We start from the raw sequence: 19,351 nt of genomic DNA on the forward strand, positions 1-19,351 counted from the left end.
AGCGGTGTGTCTGACGGCGGGTGTGCACCACCACCGTCAGAGACACTTGATTGCACTATGACCCTGTGCCAGTGCCCGCGCCCAAGAGTCGGCCTACCCACCTGTCCAGGGCAACGGCACTTGCACGGTGTCGTGCGCTAGGTGGTGACCCCGGCCATGGGGGGGGAGGCAGCACAGTTAGGGAGTTTTAGAAAGTGGCATATGTTGATGTTGGACATTCAGCTGATGCAAAAGGCGAAATAGGTGAAGTACCAGGAAGAGGTGGACCAAAGCAAGCCATTTTTCTGTCACCCTATGTGTCATCAGGGGAAGGTGGGACAAAATCCTTGGAAACCCATGCGTGGTTCATTTTAATGAAGGTTAGATCATCCACATTTTGGGTTGACAGACGGGTCCTTTTTTCTGTCAGGATTGATCCAGCTGCACTGAAGACTCTTTCCGATAGCACACTTGCAGCTGGGCAAGCGAGCTCCTGTAAGGCATATTGGGCCAATTCAGGCCAGGTGTCCAGTTTAGCGGCCCAATAGTCAAAGGGGAATGACCTGTGTGGGAGAACATCGATATGGGAGGAAAAGTAGTTTGTAACCATAGTTGACAACTGCTGTCTCCTGTCACTTTCCATCGATGCAGTATTACCAGTTGTGTGAGCGGTATTTGAAAAATCAGTCCACAACATTGTCATGAAACCCCTGTCTCCAACGCCACTTCTGCTGTGTGCACCACGAACACCTCTGCCAAGCTGCCCCCGGCCCGTACGGCTCGTGTGAGAACCATCACCGCTGCTGTGTGCTGGGAATGCCTCAAGCAACCGATTTACCAGAGTTGCTTGTTTATTAGCCAATATTAGGTCAAGGTTCTCCTGTGGCATGATGTTTTGTAATTTGCCTTTATAGCGTGGATCCAGGATGCTGGCCAACCAGTAGTCGTCATCGTTCATCATTTTGGCAATGCGGGGGTCCCTTTTTAGGATCCGCAAGGCATAATCTGACATGTGGGCCAATGTTCCCGGTGTCAATGATGCACTGCGAGTGCTGGGTGGAGGAGCACTTTCTGGCAAATCCACATCCCTCCAGTCACGCACAAACCCTGTACCAGACCTTGCCACGCCAACATTTTCACTTGCCCCACGAGATGCATCCTCCTCCCCTAAGTAATCATCCCCATCATCATCCTCCTCCTCCTCTTCTTCCTCCACCTCGTCCAGGAGAGGTCCCTGAGCAGACAATGGCTGAATGTCATCAAGGATTCCCTCCTCCTCTTCCTCCTCATCAACATTGGCTGCAGACGCCTGCTCCTTAAGGTGCGTCAAAGTTTGCATGAGTAGACGCATAAGTGGGATGCTCATGCTTAGGATGGCGTCGTCTACGCTTACCAGCCGTGTGCATTCCTCAAAACACTGAAGGACTTTACAAAGGTCTTTCAGCTTCGACCACTGCACACCTGTCAACTCCATGTCTGCTCTCAAAGTGCCTGGCCGTGTATCCTCCCACAAATGCATTATGGCCTGCCTCTGCTCGCACAGCCGCTCCACCATGTGCAGGGTGGAGTTCCACCTTGTTGCAATGTCGATAATGAGGCGGTGGTTGGGAAGGTGGAGCAATCGCTGCAGCTTCTGCATACGAACGGAGTGTACAGGCGACCGGCGGATGTGCGCGCACAGTCTTCGCACCTTCTGGAGCAGGGCTGTTAACTCCGGATAATTTTTGAGGAAGCACTGCACCACCAGGTTCAAGGTGTGAGCCAAGCAAGGTATGTGGCTGAGTTTTGAAAGGGCTATGGCTGCCACAAAATTACGGCCGTTATCACTAACTACCTTGCCTGCCTCAAGATGTACACTGCCCAGCCATGACTCAGTTTGTCGCTTCAAGTACTCGGCCAGCACCTCGGCCGAGTTGTGTGAGCGGTAGCCCAATGTCGCCCAAACACATCATCTGCAACACAGCGTGCTGACGCTTTCCACTAGCTGCTCGATAGGGGGACACATCGTGTGCAACAGTGGCAGCTGCAGATGGAGTGCTCGTACGACTGCGCTCTGTGGACGAGCTTTCGCTTCAGGAGGAGGAGGAGGAGGAGGAGGGTCGAACGCCTACAGCCAACTGTTTCCTATACCGTGGGCTAGGCAGCACTGTCCCACCACCGCTGTCCCCTGTGGACCCTGCATCCACCACATTAACCCAGTGCGCAGTGATGGACACGTAACGGCCCTGGCCATGCCGACTGGACCATGCATCAGTTGTGAGGTGCACCTTTCCGCTCACTGACTGCTTGAGTGCATGGACAATGCGGTCTTTCACATGATGGTGGAGGGCTGGGATGGCTTTGCGAGAGAAGAAGTGGCGACTGGGTAGGTCATAGCGTGGTACTGCATAGGCCATGAGTTCGCGGAAAGCTGTGCTTTCCACCAACCGAAAGGGCATCATCTCAAACGAGATTAGTTTGGCAATGTGGGCGTTCAAACCCAGTGTACGCGGATGAGAGACTGAGTACTTTCTTGACCTACTCATAGTGTCTGGGAGGGTGAGCTGGACTTGAGAGCTGCATATGGTGGAAGTAGCGGTGGACAGGGCGGACTGAGAGAGGGTTGATGATGGTGATGGAGTTGGTGTTCTTTCTGATGGCCTAGAATCAGTCTTTCGTTGATATAACAGTGGGATTCCCTGACTGCTATGGTCTTGAAACGACACCTCAACATTTGCTGCTGTGCTAACCGGTGGGCTTACAGTGGGGGAAACAATGTAGCGTTGCTGACTACCTTCGTTGTGATCAGTTGCACATGTGGCACTTGAGGTTTGGTGTTGTGTCCACGCTTGCAAGTGCATGCTGGTTAAATGTCTAAGCATGCAACTGGTATTCAAATTTTTCAGATTTTTCCCTCGGCTAAAGGTCTTTGCGCACTTCTTACAGATAACCTTGGCCTGATCATGAGGATTTTGTTCAAAAAACTGCCACACTGCACTCTTCCTACTTTGGCAGACATTTTGCGGCCTAGCACGCTGTGATCTTTTGACCCTCTGGACAAGCTGTCCAGCAATTCTTTTGATGTTTGGAACCTGTCTTTGGAGTGCTCCGGGCCTGCCAGATAACAGCTGTTGCGATGTCGATGTCTGCTGTGGATGCTCCTCATCTGAGCTATTGGAAGCAGCACCCTCTTCCCCCAATGGATGCCAATCTGGGTCAACAACTGGGTCATCCATCACCTCCTCTTCTATGTCATGTGCACCTTCCTCTGTGTCACCGTGTATGGTGGTATAGTGTGCGGGAAGGGGCACCTGAGTCTCATCAGGGTCAGAATCTGGCTCTGTACACTGCGAGGACAATGTAGTGCTCTGAGTGAATGTACCAGCAGAATCATCCATCAGCGGCTGTGCATCAGTGCACTCCATGTCAGATTCATCTTGGCCTGGGTAATTCACCATTTGACTTGATAATCCAGGCATGGTATGTGAAAACAGCTCCATGGAGTAATCAGTAGTATGGCCTGCGTCATCCTTCAATCTTGGTTGGGGTGAAGGACACAAGGAAAGGTGTGGTTCATGAACATGAGCCTCCAATGACGACTCAGTGCTTTTACTTTTTACAACTGAAGAAGAGGAGGCGATAGAGCTGGAGGCTGAGTCAGCAATGTAAGACAAAACTTTTTCCTGATGCTCTGGCTTTAAAGGCGGTTTGCCAACTCCTAGAAAACTAAGCGTTCGAGGCCTTATGTAGCCAGACGATGACGCATGGTCAGCACCTCCTGCATTCGGTCCTATTTTGCTCTTGCCACTACCATCAGATCCACCACCAACACCATCATTACCAGCTGCCAACCCCCGCTCAATTCCACGGCCTCTTCCACCAGCCTTCCTCATTTTTGGTAGAAATGTAGACAAAATCCAACAAACTGTATAGTAATGTAAAACAAGGTACAAGGTGTCTATAGGACAGGGGAGATTTTGAATTTCTGCAGACACTTGTGGACACTGGACACTTTTGGATTGTGTGAGGCCCACTGATATCTGAGCGCTATGTGACAGGCTCGATGGCACAGCTGTGACCAAAGTGACTAGAGGATAAGGGAGATTTTGAATCTCTGCACACACTTTTGGACACTGGATGGACACTTTTGGATTGTGTGAGGCCCACTGATATCTGAGCGCTATGTGACAGGCTCGATGGCACAGCTGTGACCAAAGTGACTAGAGGATAAGGGAGATTTTGAATCTCTGCACACACTTTTGGACACTGGATGGACACTTTTGGATTGTGTGAGGCCCACTGATATCTGAGCGCTATGTGACAGGCTCGATGGCACAGCTGTGACCAAAGTGACTAGAGGATAAGGGAGATTTTGAATCTCTGCACACACTTTTGGACACTGGATGGACACTTTTGGATTGTGTGAGGCCCACTGATATCTGAGCGCTATGTGACAGGCTCGATGGCACAGCTGTGACCAAAGTGACTAGAGGATAAGGGAGATTTTGAATCTCTGCACACACTTTTGGACACTGGACACTTTTGGATTGTGTGAGGCCCACTGATATCTGAGCGCTATGTGACAGGCTCGATGGCACAGCTGTGACCAAAGTGACTAGAGGATAAGGGAGATTTTGAATCTCTGCACACACTTTTGGACACTGGATGGACACTTTTGGATTGTGTGAGGCCCAATGAATATCTGAGCACTATGTGACAGGCTCGATGGCACAGCTGTGACAAAAGTGACTAGAGGATAAGGGAGATTGGATTGCTTTTAAAAAAGCAGTTTGCGGAGCAGTGGGTAAACAGCAATGCAGGAATGTCAGGAAGCCTTAGAAGGCAGCCCAACAACCAACACCACTGATACACCACTATATAGCCTCCCCTTGCACTGCACACACAGTGACTGGTGTGTTGTGCAGGCCAAATTGCTAGCAGCAGAAGCAGTTTTTTTGTCTTCTCAGCAAGACAAAAAAAAAAAATTGGGATTGCTTTTAAAAAAGCAGTTTGCGGAGCAGTGGGTAAACAGCAATGCAGGAATGTCAGGAAGCCTTAGAAGGCAGCCCAACAACTAACACCACTGATACAACACTATATAGCCTCCCCTTGCACTGCACACACAGTGACTGGTGTGTTGTGCAGGCCAAATCGCTAGCAGCAGAAGCAGTTTTTTTGTCTTCTTCCCTGCCTAACGCTCTCCCTACAGAATCAGCAGCAACCTCTCCCTATACTAAGATTGGCAGAAGTAAGATGGCGGTCGGCGTGCACGCCCTTTTATACCCCCTGTGACGCCCACCAAAGCAAGCCAATCACTTGCATGCCCTTCTGAAAGATGGTGGTGACCCGTGCCTATGTCATCACGTTGCCCACAGTGTCCGTGGATCCTGATTGGCTGAAAAAGAGCGCAAAACAAACTTTTGAAACGCGACTTTGGCGCGTAAGTCGCCGACCTCGTGGCCGACCTCATCCTAGGGTCGGGTTTCGTTTCATGAAACCCGACTTTGCCAAAAGTCGGCGACTTTTGAAATTTTTCGACCCGTTTCGCTCAACTCTAGTTAGTAATATCATCTTCCTGTTTATGGGACATTTGTATATGGGAGGGGAAAACTTTTCAAGATGGCTGGTGATCATGGCGGCCATTTTGAAGTTGGCCATTTTGGATCCAACTTTATTTTTTCCAATGGGAAGAGGGACATGTGACACATCAAACTTATTGAGAATTTCACAAGAAAAGCAATGGTGTGCTTGGTTTTAATGTAACTTTATTCTTTCATGAGTTATTTACAAGTTTATGACCGCTTATAAAATGTGTCCAAAGTGCTGCCCATTGTGTTGGATTGTCAATGTAACCCTCTTCTCCCACTCTTGACACACTGGTAGCAACACAGCAGAAGAAATGCTAGTCTAAGGGGGTCAGATTCCTTGTAGGAATGCTCGGACCTGACACCCCTAATGTGGTGGTGCACCATCTTGCTGGAAAAACTCAGGGAACGTGCCATCTTCAGTGCATAAAGAGAGCAACACATCATCATGTAGTAATTTCTGCTATCCAGTAGGATTGAGGTTTCCATTGATGAAGAATGGCCCCACTATCTTTGTACCACATATACAACACCATCAACTATGGGTGTCAGGTCCGAGCATTCCTACATGAACAGTTTCCTGGAAAGTGGACTGGTCGTCGTGGGCCAGTTGAATGGTCACCAAAGTCTCCAAGGGGTGGTATTTGGGTTGTGGCCATGCAGAGCTCTCTCCTCTCACTCCTGTATAGCCGGGGTCTGAACCAGGAAGTCAATATGCATCATTTTAACCCCTTCCTGACATTTGACGTACTATCCCGTCCATGTGCCCTGGGCCTTAATGCCCATGGACGGGATAGTACGTCATCGCGGCCGGGGGTTAGCAGATTATCACAGCTGACACCCGGCACTATGTGCTAGGAGCGGTCACGGACCACTCCCAGCACATTAACCCCTGGGAAACATGATCGCAGTGTACCAGGGGCATAGGGAAGTATCGCGCAGGGAGGGGGCTCCCTGTGTGCTTCCATGAGACTCTCAGAACAACGTGATGTGCTCGCATTGTTCTGAGGGCCTCCTCCCTGCAGGACCCCGGATCCAAGATGGCCACGAGGTCCTTCTGGGTCCTGCAGGGAGGTGGCTTCTCAGTGCTGTGCAAAGTGTCAGATCAGCGATGTGACACTATGTAGCAATGTCCCACAGTGGGACAATGTAAAAAAGTTTAAAAAAAATTAACATGTATCAAAATAATTTAAAAAATTCCTAAATAAAAAAAAAAATTATCCCTTATAAATTCAATTCTTTATGTAAAAAAACCCCAAAACAATAAAAGTACACATATTTTGTATCGCCACATCCGTAATGACCCGCCCTATAAAACTGTCCCACTAGTTAACCCCTTTAGCGAACCCCTTAAAAAAAGGCAAAAAACATTGCTTTATCATCATACCGCCGCACAAAAGGTGTAATAACACACGATCAAAAAGATGGATATAAATAACCTTGGTACCGCTGAAAATGTCATCTTGTCCCGTAAAAAAAGAGCCACCATACAGCGTCATCAGTGAAAAAATAAAAAAACTTATAGCTCACAGAATAAAGCGATGCAAAAATAATTATTTTTTACATAAAATAGTTTTTATTGTATAAAAGCGCCAAAACGTAAAAAAATTATATAAATGAGGTATCGCTGTAATCGTACTGAACCGAAGAATAAAACCACTTTATCAATTTTACCACACGCGGAACGGTGTAAACGCCCCCCCCCCCAAAATAAATAAATTTATGAATTGCTGGTTTTTGTTCATTCTGCGTCCCAAAACTCGGAATAAAAAGCGATCAAAAGATGTCATGTGCCAGAAAATGGCACCAATAAAAACGTCAACTCGTTCCGCAAAAAATAAAACCTCACATGACTCTGTGGACCAATATATGGGAAAATTATAGCTCTAAAAATGTGATGATGCAAAAACTATTTTTTGCAATAAAAAGCGTCTTTTAGCGTGTGACAGCTGCCAAACATAAAAACCCGCTATAAATAGTAAATCAAACCCCCCGTTATCACCCCCTTAGTTAGGGAAAAATAATAAAATTAAAAGTATTTATTTCTATTTTCCCATTAGGGTTAGGGCTAGGGTTAGGGTTAGGGTTGGGATTAGGAGTGTGTTGGGGTTAGGGTTGGAGATAGAATTGGGGGTTTCCACTGTTTAGGCACATCAGGGGCTCTCCAAACGTGACATGGCGTCTGATCAAGCTCTGCCATGCACCCAAACAGTGGTTTACCCCCACATATCAGCGTACTCAGGACAAATTGCACAATAACTCTTGGGGTCCAATTTCTCCTGTTACCCATGGGAAAATAAAACATTGGCGACTAGAAGATCAATTTTTGTGGAAACAAATATGATTTTTTTATTTTTATGGCTCTACGTTATAAACTTCTGTGAAGCACTTGGGGGTTCAAAGTGCTCACCATGCATCTAGATAATTTTCTCGGGGGTCTAGTTTCCAAAATGGGGTCACTTGTGGGGGGTTTCCACTGTTTAGGTACATCAGGGGCTCTCCAAATGCAACATGACACCCGCAGACCATTCCATCAAAGTTTGCATTCCAAAATGTCACTACTTCCCTTCCGAGCCCCGACGTGTGCCCATACAGTAGTTTTCTCCCACATATGGGGTATCAGCGTACTCAGGACAAATTGGACAACAACTTTTGGGGTCCAATTTCTCCTGTTACCCTTGGGAAAATAAAAAATTGTGGACTCAATTATCATGTTTGCAGAAAAAATATGATTTTTTAATTTTCACGCCTGGGCGTTATAAACTTCTGTGAAGCACTTGCAGGTTCAAAGTGCTCACCACACATCTAGATAAGTTCCTTGGGGGGGTCTATTTTCCAAAATGGGGTTACTTGTGGGGGATTTCCACTGTTTAGGCACATCAGGGGCTCTCCAAACGCGTCATGGCGTCCGATCTCAATTCCAGCCAATTTTGCGTTGAAAAAGTCACACGGCGTTCCTTCCCTTCTCTGCTCTGCCATGCGCCGAAACAGTGTTTCCCCCACAAATTTTGGGTATCAGCGTACGGAGGACAAATTGCACAATAACTTTTGGGGTCCAATTTCTCCTGTTACCCTTGGTAAAATAAAAAATATTGGACCTGAAGTAATTTTTTTGTGAAAAAAAAGTTAAATGTTCATTTTTTTTTAAACATTCAAAAACTTCCTGTGAAGCACCTGAAGGGTTAATAAACTTCTTGAATGTGGTTTTGAGCACCTTGAGGGGTGCAGTTTTTAGAATGTGTCACTTTTGGGCATTTTCTTTCCTATACACCCCTCAAAGTGACTTCAAATGTGAGGTGGTCCCTGAAAAAAAAAAATGGTGTTGTAGAAATGAGAAATCGCTGGTCAACTTTTAACCCTTATAACTTCGGAAGAAAAAAAAATTATGGTTCCAAAGTTGTGCTGATGTAAAGTAAACATGTGGAAAATGTTACTTATTAAGTTTTTTGTGTGCCAAATCTCTGTGATTTAAGGGCATGAAAATTCAAAGTTGAAAAATTGCGAAATTTTCAAAATTTTCATCAAATTTCCATTTTTTTCACAAGTAAACGCAAGTTGTATGAAACAAATTTTACCACTAACATGAAGTACAATATGTCACGAGAAAACATTGTCAGAACCACCAGGATCTATGGAAGCATTCCAGAGTTATTACCTCATAAATGGACAGTGGTCAGAATTGTAAAAATTGGCCTGGTTATTAACGTGCAAACCACCCTTGGGGGTAAAGGGGTTAAAGAAAACCGGTTATCTCTAAAAACACTAATTACCTTCAGATATAGGGTTAGTCTGCAGGTTAAAGTGGTTGTCCGGCCTTAAAGAGCCAGTCTGCAGTTACTGTATGACTGCATACTTGTGCATCCTCACATTACGCGTTTTGCATGCTGTGAGGATTCTCTGCTGCTGGGGCCTGAAGTGGCACGCACGATGCGGTCACGTACCGACTAGATGGGCGCAGCCTAGTTTAATGCAAGTATATTGAGCAAGGCTGGACACGTCTAGTCAGAATGTGGCCGGAAGTAGGCATATCGCATACATGAGCGCGCAGCGCTTTTGATGCGAGGATTTATATTATATCTAAAAAATATAAATATTATTTATTTATATATCTTGACTGCAGACTTGTACCCTAATTCCAGACAACCGGCAGCTCTCGGAAGGAGATAAGTTTGTTTTCTGCTTGTAGCCGGTCTCTCAGTAATTCGTCCTAGCAGCATTACTGTATAATGCTATGTACCTGCAGACTAAATCTGTATCTGCAGGTAAATAGTGCTTTAAGAGGTGACCAGTTTCCTTTAAGTCTATTTTATGTTCTCGCCTTTTTTAGTTTTTTTTATGTTTTTCAGTGTGGGTGTGGTTTTTGTTTTCCAGATTTTTTAGGTCAATTTATCAATTGCAACTTTTTTAAAAGGTCCCACATTTTTAAATGATGAATCGGACCCAGTGGGTCTGATATAACTGTACTCTACAATTTAATTCATGTAGGGTCTTGATGCTTGTTCTTGATCTTTTTCCTTGAGCACCTATTCTACCACTTAAGGTCACATAGTAGGTGGGTTTCAGAATTTCAACTTGCTGGATCCCACATTATGGAAGAGCTTGGTGTTAAATGAAAATTCACTAAACTCTTTTAGAAATCTTGGAGATGTGACATCACTCTTTTCCGAGAGTAATCCTCAGTTTCATGAGTGGTAATGAGTTAGATGTCTTCAAGGTTCTGCTTTAGATGATTTTGAGTTGACCACTAATGGTTACACCAGGACTTGTTTGGATGACATCCTCTATATATGACCTGGCATTTATTAGAAATTAGAAATTATGACTCACCTAGTGAGGCTAGAATTGATGCAAACCAAAAAATGTCTCCCAGTAGTGGTGGGATAAACAGAATACTCCCCATCGTATCTCCAAACGTTTCTTGAAGAGGATCCATCATCGTCACATAATTTTTAGACCTCATTGGCTTAACAAAGAAAAGTGCACCTGAAAATACACAAGATTATCAAAGAACAGATCCATATATGATAGAGGTTTTTGTAGAACATCAAAGTGGTGGGACCATGACACAGAGTTTTAGCATTGGTGGGAATTTGATGGAAAGAACTAAACACTGAACTTGACCACAATCTTTACGAGAACGTCAGACGATTGGGGGTTCAGAAGATGGAAGAACTGACTGATGTATCACCTGGCTCATGGGGTTGTCCACTTTTGGGGACTTTTTTCTTAGTAAAATAACTGATGGCATATACCAGGACTCTCTTCTTACACAAGTCATTTGTTTGGCACAGTTGAATATCTACATGATAGTGATGATCTATCAATATCAATCAGAAGCGGGTCAAGAGAATGGAGTACCAGGTCAAGAGAATGGAGTACCAGGTCAAGAGAATGGAGTACCAGGTCAAGAGAATGGAGCACCAGGTCAAGAACATTGAGCACCAGGTCAAGAGCATGGAGCACCAGATCAAGAGCATGGAGTACCAGGTCAAGAGCATGGAGTACCAGGTCAAGAGCATGGAGTACCAGGTCAAAAGCATGGAGTACTTAATCAAGGGCATGGAGTACCAGGTCAAGAGTATGTAATACCAGGTCAAGAGCATGGAGTACCAGGTCAAGAGCATGGAGTACCAGGTAAAGAGCTTGGAGTACTTGATCAAGGGCATGGAGTACCAGTTCAAGAGCATGGAGTACCAGGTCAAGAGCATGGAGCATCAGGTCAAGAGCAAGGAGCACCAGGTCAGAAACATGGAGTACCAGATCAAGAGCATGGAATGCCAGGCTTATATACAGATCACAGACCAGCTACACAAATACATTTGAACACATGACCACTGGGACCTGGGCCGAGGAGCAGTAATCAGCCCCACCACCTGATGTGCAACAATTAGTGATGAGCGAACATGCTAGAATAAAGTGTTATCCTCCATGCTCGGGTGCCAACAGAGTTACTTCGGCGTGCTCGAATAATATGTTCGAGTCCCTGCGGCTGCACGTCTCGCAGCTGTTCGACAGGCGCAACACATGCAGGGATTCCCTATTTGTTAGGCAATCCCTGCACGTGTTGCGCCTGTCGAACAGCGTGAGAAATGCAGCTGCGGGGACTCTATCGCATTTTTCGAGCATGCTGAAGTGTGAGAATCATGTCGGAATAGTGGATCAGGGCAGGTATATCTCGCCCAGATTCCTTTCCTATGTGGCCTAGTCTGGTCAGTATCGCACCTGCTTACTAATGGATAATGGGAGGTGGATATAAAAGGATGCAAGGTGGTTGTGTGAGTGTCTCAGCCTGATGCCTACCCTATGCCCCGGGTCGACGAGTTAATAGATCGGTTAGGAAAAGCCCGGTATATTACGACCCTAGACCTAACAAAGGGGTATTGGCAGATCCCTCTGGCGGAGGCTGCCAGAGAAAAGACGGCATTTGCTACCCCAGAATGTCTATTTCAGTATGTGTATATGCCGTTTGGACTGCACGGGGCACCGGCGACCTTCCAGAGACTGATGGATCGAGTCCTGAGGCCACATAGGCGGTACGCTTCGGCCTATTTGGACGACATTGTCATTTACAGCTTGGACTGGGAAACTCATCTCCAGAAAGTACAAGCTGTGATTGACGACCTGTGGGAGGCAGGTCTAACCGCGAACCCCAAGAAATGTCACATCGGGCTAGAAGAAGCCCGGTATTTGGGGTATGTAATTGGGAGGGGTGTTGTTAAACCCCAGGTTGATAAGATTCAGGCAGTTCAGGACTGGCCGCAACCTGTCAACAAGAAGCAGGTACAAGCCTTCCTGGGGATCGCTGGCTATTATCGCCGGTTCATACCCAATTTTGCAGCCATCGCTACCCCCCTGACGGATCTTACAAAAGGGAAAGACTCCGTCATGATTAAATGGAGTTTAGCGGCTGAAGAAACCTTCCATAGCCTAAAACGGGCACTTTGCTCTCAGCCCGTACTGGTGACTCCGGACTTCCGCAGCGAGTTTGTGGTACAAACGGATGCCTCTGATACCGGTATCGGGGCCGTACTCTCACAAGTGAGGGACGGAGTGGAACACCCAGTCCTCTATCTCAGCAGGAAGCTGAATAAACACGAGCAAAGGTATGCAGTCGTAGAAAAAGAGTGCCTCGCCATTAAGTGGGCTCTAGAGGCCCTTAAATATTACCTGGTGGGCCGAAAGTTCAGGCTGATCACTGACCATGCCCCTCTCAAGTGGATGCACTTGAACAAGGAACGGAATAGCCGGGTGACCCGGTGGTTCCTTGCCCTGCAGGCCTACACTTTTACGGTGGAGCACCGCCCAGGAGTACAGATGGGAAACGCAGATGCCCTGTCCCGAGTGCACTGTTTGGCGGGTGTCATTGCTCGACCGGAGTGGTCTGAGCAGAGGGGGGGGATATGTGAGAATCATGTGGGAATAGTGGATGAGGGCAGGTATATCTCGCCCAGATTCCTTTCCTATGTGGCCTAGTCTGGTCAGTATCGCACCTGCTTACTAATGGATAATGGGAGGTGGATATAAAAGGATGCAAGGTGGTTGTGTGAGTGTCTCAGCCTGGGAACACAGAGAGCCTGTCTGTGTGAGAGACACACGTGAGTGGAAGCAGTGCCCATTGCAACTGTGGTTTGGCTGGATGGGAGAAGCCCGCCAGTTGGTAGTTAGGTTGTCCATTGTTTAGTTAGTGCCGGACAGGCAAGGATTTGTTTTATGTTTTATTTCCTTTTGCATTGCTTTCACCGTTAATAAACCTGACCCAGGGTCAGTTATACACGAATCCCAGCTCTGCGCCTGAGTTTCACGCTGAACGCACATGACCTTTGACCCCAGCAAAGGCGATCCCGGAGTGTTTTATCACATTGTGGTGGAGAACGCGGGCATCACCTTGCAAGCATGAGCATGGAGGACGTGGTGAAAGCGCTGGTACAGTCCACCGCCGTCCAGCAAGAAGCTAATCGGGTGATGATGGCCCAGCTGAAGGAGTTGGTGGACATGACAGTTACCGATCGTTCGCTTCTCCAGCAGGTGGCGCAGCGCTTGGCAAGCTTACCTGAGCTTAACCTGGAAGCAGAGTCGAGAGTGATTCACGTGAGTCGGTACTGGCAGAAAATGACGACCAAAGATGACGTCGAGGCATACCTGACCACGTTTGAATGGACGGCAGTGAGAAAAAAATGGCCGAAGGCACGATGGGCCGGCCTGATTGCCCCGTTTCTTTCCGGTGAGGCCCAAAAGGCTTATTATGACTTAGAGCCTGAAGCTGCGCAGGACTTTGACAAACTGAAAGCCGAGATCTTGGCCTGGCTGGGAGTGACGACCGCTGTCCGTGCACTGAGAGTGCATCAATGGACTTATCAGCCGGATAAACCACCGCGGTCACAGATGTTCGACCTGATCCACGTGACGAAGAAGTGGCTACAACCCGAGGTGTTGACAGCACCAGAGATAATCCAGAGAGTGGTCATGGACAAGTACTTGAGAGCTCTACCGCCAGCCCTGAAGAAGTGGGTAAGCCATGGAAATCCTACAACGGCAGATCAACTGGTGGATCTGGTTGAACGTTACTCCGTGGCGGAAGGACTCCGAGACGACGCTACCCCACCTCGTTCTTCATCATCTCCATGTGGAACCGGTAAGACTGTTCCAGGGAGTAGGGGAGATGGAAAAATCCCTAAGACAGTGGGGGAGGAAAACGGGACTGCCCGCACTGCGAGGCCGAGAGTAACGAACTATGGTCTAAGCAAGGGGCCCGTTAGGTGTTTCCGCTGCCAAGAGATGGGACATATTGCTGCGAACTGTCCGCTCACTACTGAACCCATGCAGTGCGACGTCACAGACTCTAAAAGCCGCATGTCTATGGTTGCACGGGTAGTGAGTGTGAATGCTGGTCAAAAGGCGGTGGAAAAACACTTGTGTGATTTAACTCTTGATGGAAAAAATGTGGTGGCATTGTTAGACTCGGGAAGTGTGGTGAGTCTGGTGAAGGCCAGTCTGGTGTCAGCCCCGACTGGACCGTCAGACAAATTTTCTGTAACGTGTGTGCATGGAGACACCTGTTCGTACCTCACCACGGTCATATGCATTACTACTTCCTATGGGTCTGTGCAACATAAAGTGGGACTCGTCCCGGCGTTATTGCATGATGTTATCCTGGGCCGGGATTTTCCCCACTTCTGGCAATTGTGGGAGAATCAGTTGATGCCCTCGGGTAATAGTGTACATGATTCTTCTCCCAGGGCGCGTGGGGGTCTCGAACCCCTGGAAGATGTCTCCCCGGAAGACTCGGGGGAAGAGTCTGCGGATAATGACCTGCAGTTCCCGTTTTCAGTCATGGCGGGTGATACGGAGGAGACCGGGGAAGAGGAGGAGGCCAACAGCCGTCCACCTCCCCGTTTGCCGGATTTGGAAGTTCAGAAAGATGACTTCCAAAGCGAGCAAATAAAGGATCCTACCCTTTCTCAGGCTAGGACAAATGTAAAAGTGATAAATGGGGTACCCGTAGAACCTGGCTCTAGGCTGGCATATCCTTACATGGTTCTGGAGAATGATTTACTCTATCAGATAGAGGAAAAGGGGGAAGATACGGTGCAACTATTAGTCGTGCCAAAACCCTACCGGCGGCAGGTGCTGGACCTGGCCCACGGACATGTGATGGGAGGTCACCTGGGAGTCCAGAAAACCACCGAAAGGATATTACACTGTTTTGTTTGGCCAGGCATGCATCACGATATTCGTGTATATTGTGAGTCTTGTCCTGACTGCCAAGCCTCTGCACCTAAGCCCCGGTTCTGTAGCCCTTTGGTACCCCTACCTATTATTGAAGTCCCGTTTGAGAGGATTGGGATGGATTTAGTTGGGCCCCTTCCACGGTCTGCACGTGGACACCAACATATCCTGGTCATCTTGGATTATGCCACTCGTTACCCGGAGGCCATCCCTTTGCGTAACACGGCCACCAAGACGATTGCCAAGGAACTGGTGCATGTGTTTAGTCGGGTCGGTATACTAAAACAGATACTCACCGACCAGGGGACCCCCTTTATGTCCAGGGTAATGAAGGAGCTCTGCCGATTGTTGCAAATCGAACCGTTACGTACATCCGTGTATCACCCTCAAACAGACGGGTTGGTCGAATGGTTCAATAAAACTCTGAAGCAGATGCTGAGAAAGGTGATAGACAAGGATGGGAAGAACTGGGACTATTTACTTCCGTATTTGCTTTTTGCCATCAGGGAAGTACCCCAGTCTTCCACGGGATTCTCGCCTTTCGAGTTATTGTACGCCCGACGTCCTCGCGGACTGTTAGACGTTGCAAAAGAAACCTGGGAGGGTCAGGTCACACCGTTTAAAACAGTGATAGATCACATCACACAAATGCAGGACCGTATTGCGGCTGTTATGCCAATCGTCAAAGAACACATGATACAGGCTCAAGGAGCCCAAAAAAGAATCTATGATAGGGGCGCCAAGATCCGTACGTTTGCACCCGGAGATAGGGTGTTGATCCTGGTCCCCACGGTGGACAGTAAGTTCCTGGCAAAGTGGCAGGGCCCCTTTGAGATTAAGGAAAAAGTTGGTGAAGTAAACTACAAAGTATACCAGGCAGGTAAACGGAAACCTGAACAGATTTATCATGTAAATCTGATAAAACCCTGGAAAGATCGGTCTGCCTTGTCAGCGGAGCTGGCCCGTCCCGTCTGCTCCCATACTGTACCGGAGGTACGGGTTGCAGAGACTCTCTCGGAGCGGCAAAAGACTGAGGTCAGGCAGTTTCTACTTTACAACCAAAAGTTTTTCTCAGAAAAACCCGGGCAGACTACGCTAATGAAACATGACATTGTAACGGAACCTGGTGTCACAGTTCACGTAAAGCCCTACCGAATCCCGGAAGCGCGCCGTGAAGCCGTTTCCCGAGAAGTGAAGGCAATGTTAGAGTTAGGTGTCATTGAGGAATCGCACAGTGCTTGGTCCAGCCTGATTGTGCTAATTCCTAAACCGGACGGCACCATCCGGTTCTGCAATGACTTCAGGAAACTGAATGCGGTCTCAAAATTTGATGCCTACCCTATCCCCCGGGTCGACGAGTTAATAGATCGGTTAGGAAAAGCCCGGTATATTACGACCCTAGACCTAACAAAGGGGTATTGGCAGATCCCTCTGGCGGAGGCTGCCAGAGAAAAGACGGCATTTGCTACCCCAGAATGTCTATTTCAGTATGTGTATATGCCGTTTGGACTGCACGGAGCACCGGCGACCTTCCAGAGACTGATGGATCGAGTCCTGAGGCCACATAGGCGGTACGCTTCGGCCTATTTGGACGACATTGTCATTTACAGCTTGGACTGGGAAACTCATCTCCAGAAAGTACAAGCTGTGATTGACGACCTGTGGGAGGCAGGTCTAACCGCGAACCCCAAGAAATGTCACATCGGGCTAGAAGAAGCCCAGTATTTGGGGTATGTAATTGGGAGGGGTGTTGTTAAACCCCAGGTTGATAAGATTCAGGAGGTTCAGGACTGGCCGCAACCTGTCAACAAGAAGCAGGTGCAAGCCTTCCTGGGGATCGCCGGTTATTATCGCCGGTTCATACCCAATTTTGCAGCCATCGCTACCCCCCTGACGGATCTTACAAAAGGGAAAGACTCCGTCATGATTAAATGGAGTTTAGCGGCTGAAGAAGCCTTCCATAGCCTAAAACGGGCACTTTGCTTTCAGCCCGTACTGGTGACTCCGGACTTCCGCAGCAAGTTTGTGGTACAAACGGATGCCTCTGATACCGGTATCGGGGCCGTACTCTCACAAGTGAGGGACGGAGTGGAACACCCAGTCCTCTATCTCAGCAGGAAGCTGAATAAACACGAGCAAAGGTATGCAGTCGTAGAAAAAGAGTGCCTCGCCATTAAGTGGGCTCTAGAGGCCCTCAAATATTACCTGGTGGGCCGAAAGTTCAGGCTGATCACTGACCATGCCCCTCTCAAGTGGATGCACTTGAACAAGGAACGGAATAGCCGGGTGACCCGGTGGTTCCTTGCCCTGCAGGCCTACACTTTTACGGTGGAGCACCGCCCAGGAGTACAGATGGGAAACGCAGATGCCCTGTCCCGAGTGCACTGTTTGGCGGGTGTCATTGCTCGACCGGAGTGGTCTGAGCAGAGGGGGGGGATATGTGAGAATCATGTGGGAATAGTGGATGAGGGCAGGTATATCTCACCCAGATTCCTTTCCTATGTGGCCTAGTCTGGTCAGTATCGCACCTGCTTACTAATGGATAATGGGAGGTGGATATATAAGGATGCCAGGTGGTTGTGTGAGTGTCTCAGCCTGGGAACACAGAGAGCCTGTCTGTGTGAGAGACACACGTGAGTGGAAGCAGTGCCCATTGCAACTGTGGTTTGGCTGGACGGGAGAAGCCCGCCAGTTGGTAGTTAGGTTGTCCATTGTTTAGTTAGTGCCGGACAGGCAAGGATTTGTTTTATGTTTTATTTCCTTTTGCATTGCTTTCACCGTTAATAAGCCTGACCCAGGGTCAGTTATACACGAATCCCAGCTCTGCGCCTGAGTTTCACGCTGAACGCACGTGACCTTTGATCCCAGCAAAGGCGATCCCGGAGTGTTTTATCACAGAAGCCACTCAGTTAGTACCCAAGCATGGCGGATAACACCTTATACGAGCACGTTCACTCATCACTACCATCAGGTCATAATGCTACTGATCCTATCAAACTGCTGCTACTACCATAGTGCCATAGAGGCGTTGAAGACACAACAGGAACAGCAGGGAATAGTAAGCGCTCTATGGAGGAGCCAAAGATGGGTGTGATGTGTTACTGTGTGGGCATATTATGGGGCAGTGGGGAATAATTGTGAGAAGGGGCATATAGAGAGGGCCAATGTGAGGACATTATGGTTAGGGGCAGTGTGGAGGGAAATTATGGAGAGGCGGCAGTATGAGGGATAGTATAGAGAGATGGAAGTGTAGCCAGGGGGAACAGTATGCAGAGGTGAAAGCATCAGGGGACAGTGGAGAAGAGCCACATGGAAGAACAGTATGGACAGGTTGCAGCATGGACAGACACTAAAGATGGGGACAGCATGAGGGTGAACAGTTTGGAGGACATTGTTCTTAAGGAAGGACAATGTGGCAGTTATAGTTCATAAGAGAAGACTGTGTGGTGGTTAAAGTTCATAAGGGAGGACAGTCTGGTGATTAGAACTTATAATTGACAGCGTGGTGGTTTCAATTTATATGGGGGGACAGTGTATAGGCAATAATCGAAGTACTAAGTTTGGCGCTGAGTTCATATACTGATGATGGTTCAAGCGCTGAATTTATGTACTGATGGTAGTTGTAGTACTGGACTCATATAATGATGATAGTTCTGGCACGGAATTCAAGTACTTATGGTAGTTGAAGTACTGGACTCATATACTGATGATAGTTCTGGCATTGAATTCATGTACTGATGGTAGTTATAGTGCTGGACTCTTATACTGATGATGGTTCAAGCGCTGAATTCATGTACTGATGGTAGTTGTAGTACTGGACTCATATACTGATGATAGTTCTGGCACTGAATTCATGTACTGATGGTAGTTGTAGTGCTGAACTCATATACTGATGATGATTCAAGCGCTGAATTCATGTACTGATGTAGTTGTAGTGCTGGACTCATATACTGATGATAGTTCTGGCACTGAATTCATGTACTGATGGTAGTTGAAGTACTGGACTCATATACTGATGATGGTTCTAGCACTGAATTCATGTACTGATGGTAGTTGTAGTGCTGGACTCATATACTGATGAT

General features: G+C 47.7%; 1 protein-coding gene across 1 annotated transcript in view; it reads right to left on the reverse strand.

The window, feature by feature from the left end:
* Positions 1 to 19,351, reverse strand: part of LOC141096415 (high-affinity choline transporter 1-like) — a 95,537-nt gene that overhangs the window by 51,272 nt on the left and 24,914 nt on the right. The window contains exon 4 of the mRNA XM_073582990.1: positions 10,371 to 10,526. Within this exon, the coding sequence (XP_073439091.1) occupies positions 10,371 to 10,526 (156 nt within the window). The remainder of the gene's footprint in view (positions 1 to 10,370; positions 10,527 to 19,351) is intronic.

This window comes from Dendrobates tinctorius, unplaced genomic scaffold (genome assembly GCF_039654945.1).
Source record: "Dendrobates tinctorius isolate UK_male_01 unplaced genomic scaffold, ASM3965494v1 ptg000075l, whole genome shotgun sequence".
Classification (NCBI taxonomy): Eukaryota; Metazoa; Chordata; class Amphibia; order Anura; family Dendrobatidae; genus Dendrobates; species Dendrobates tinctorius.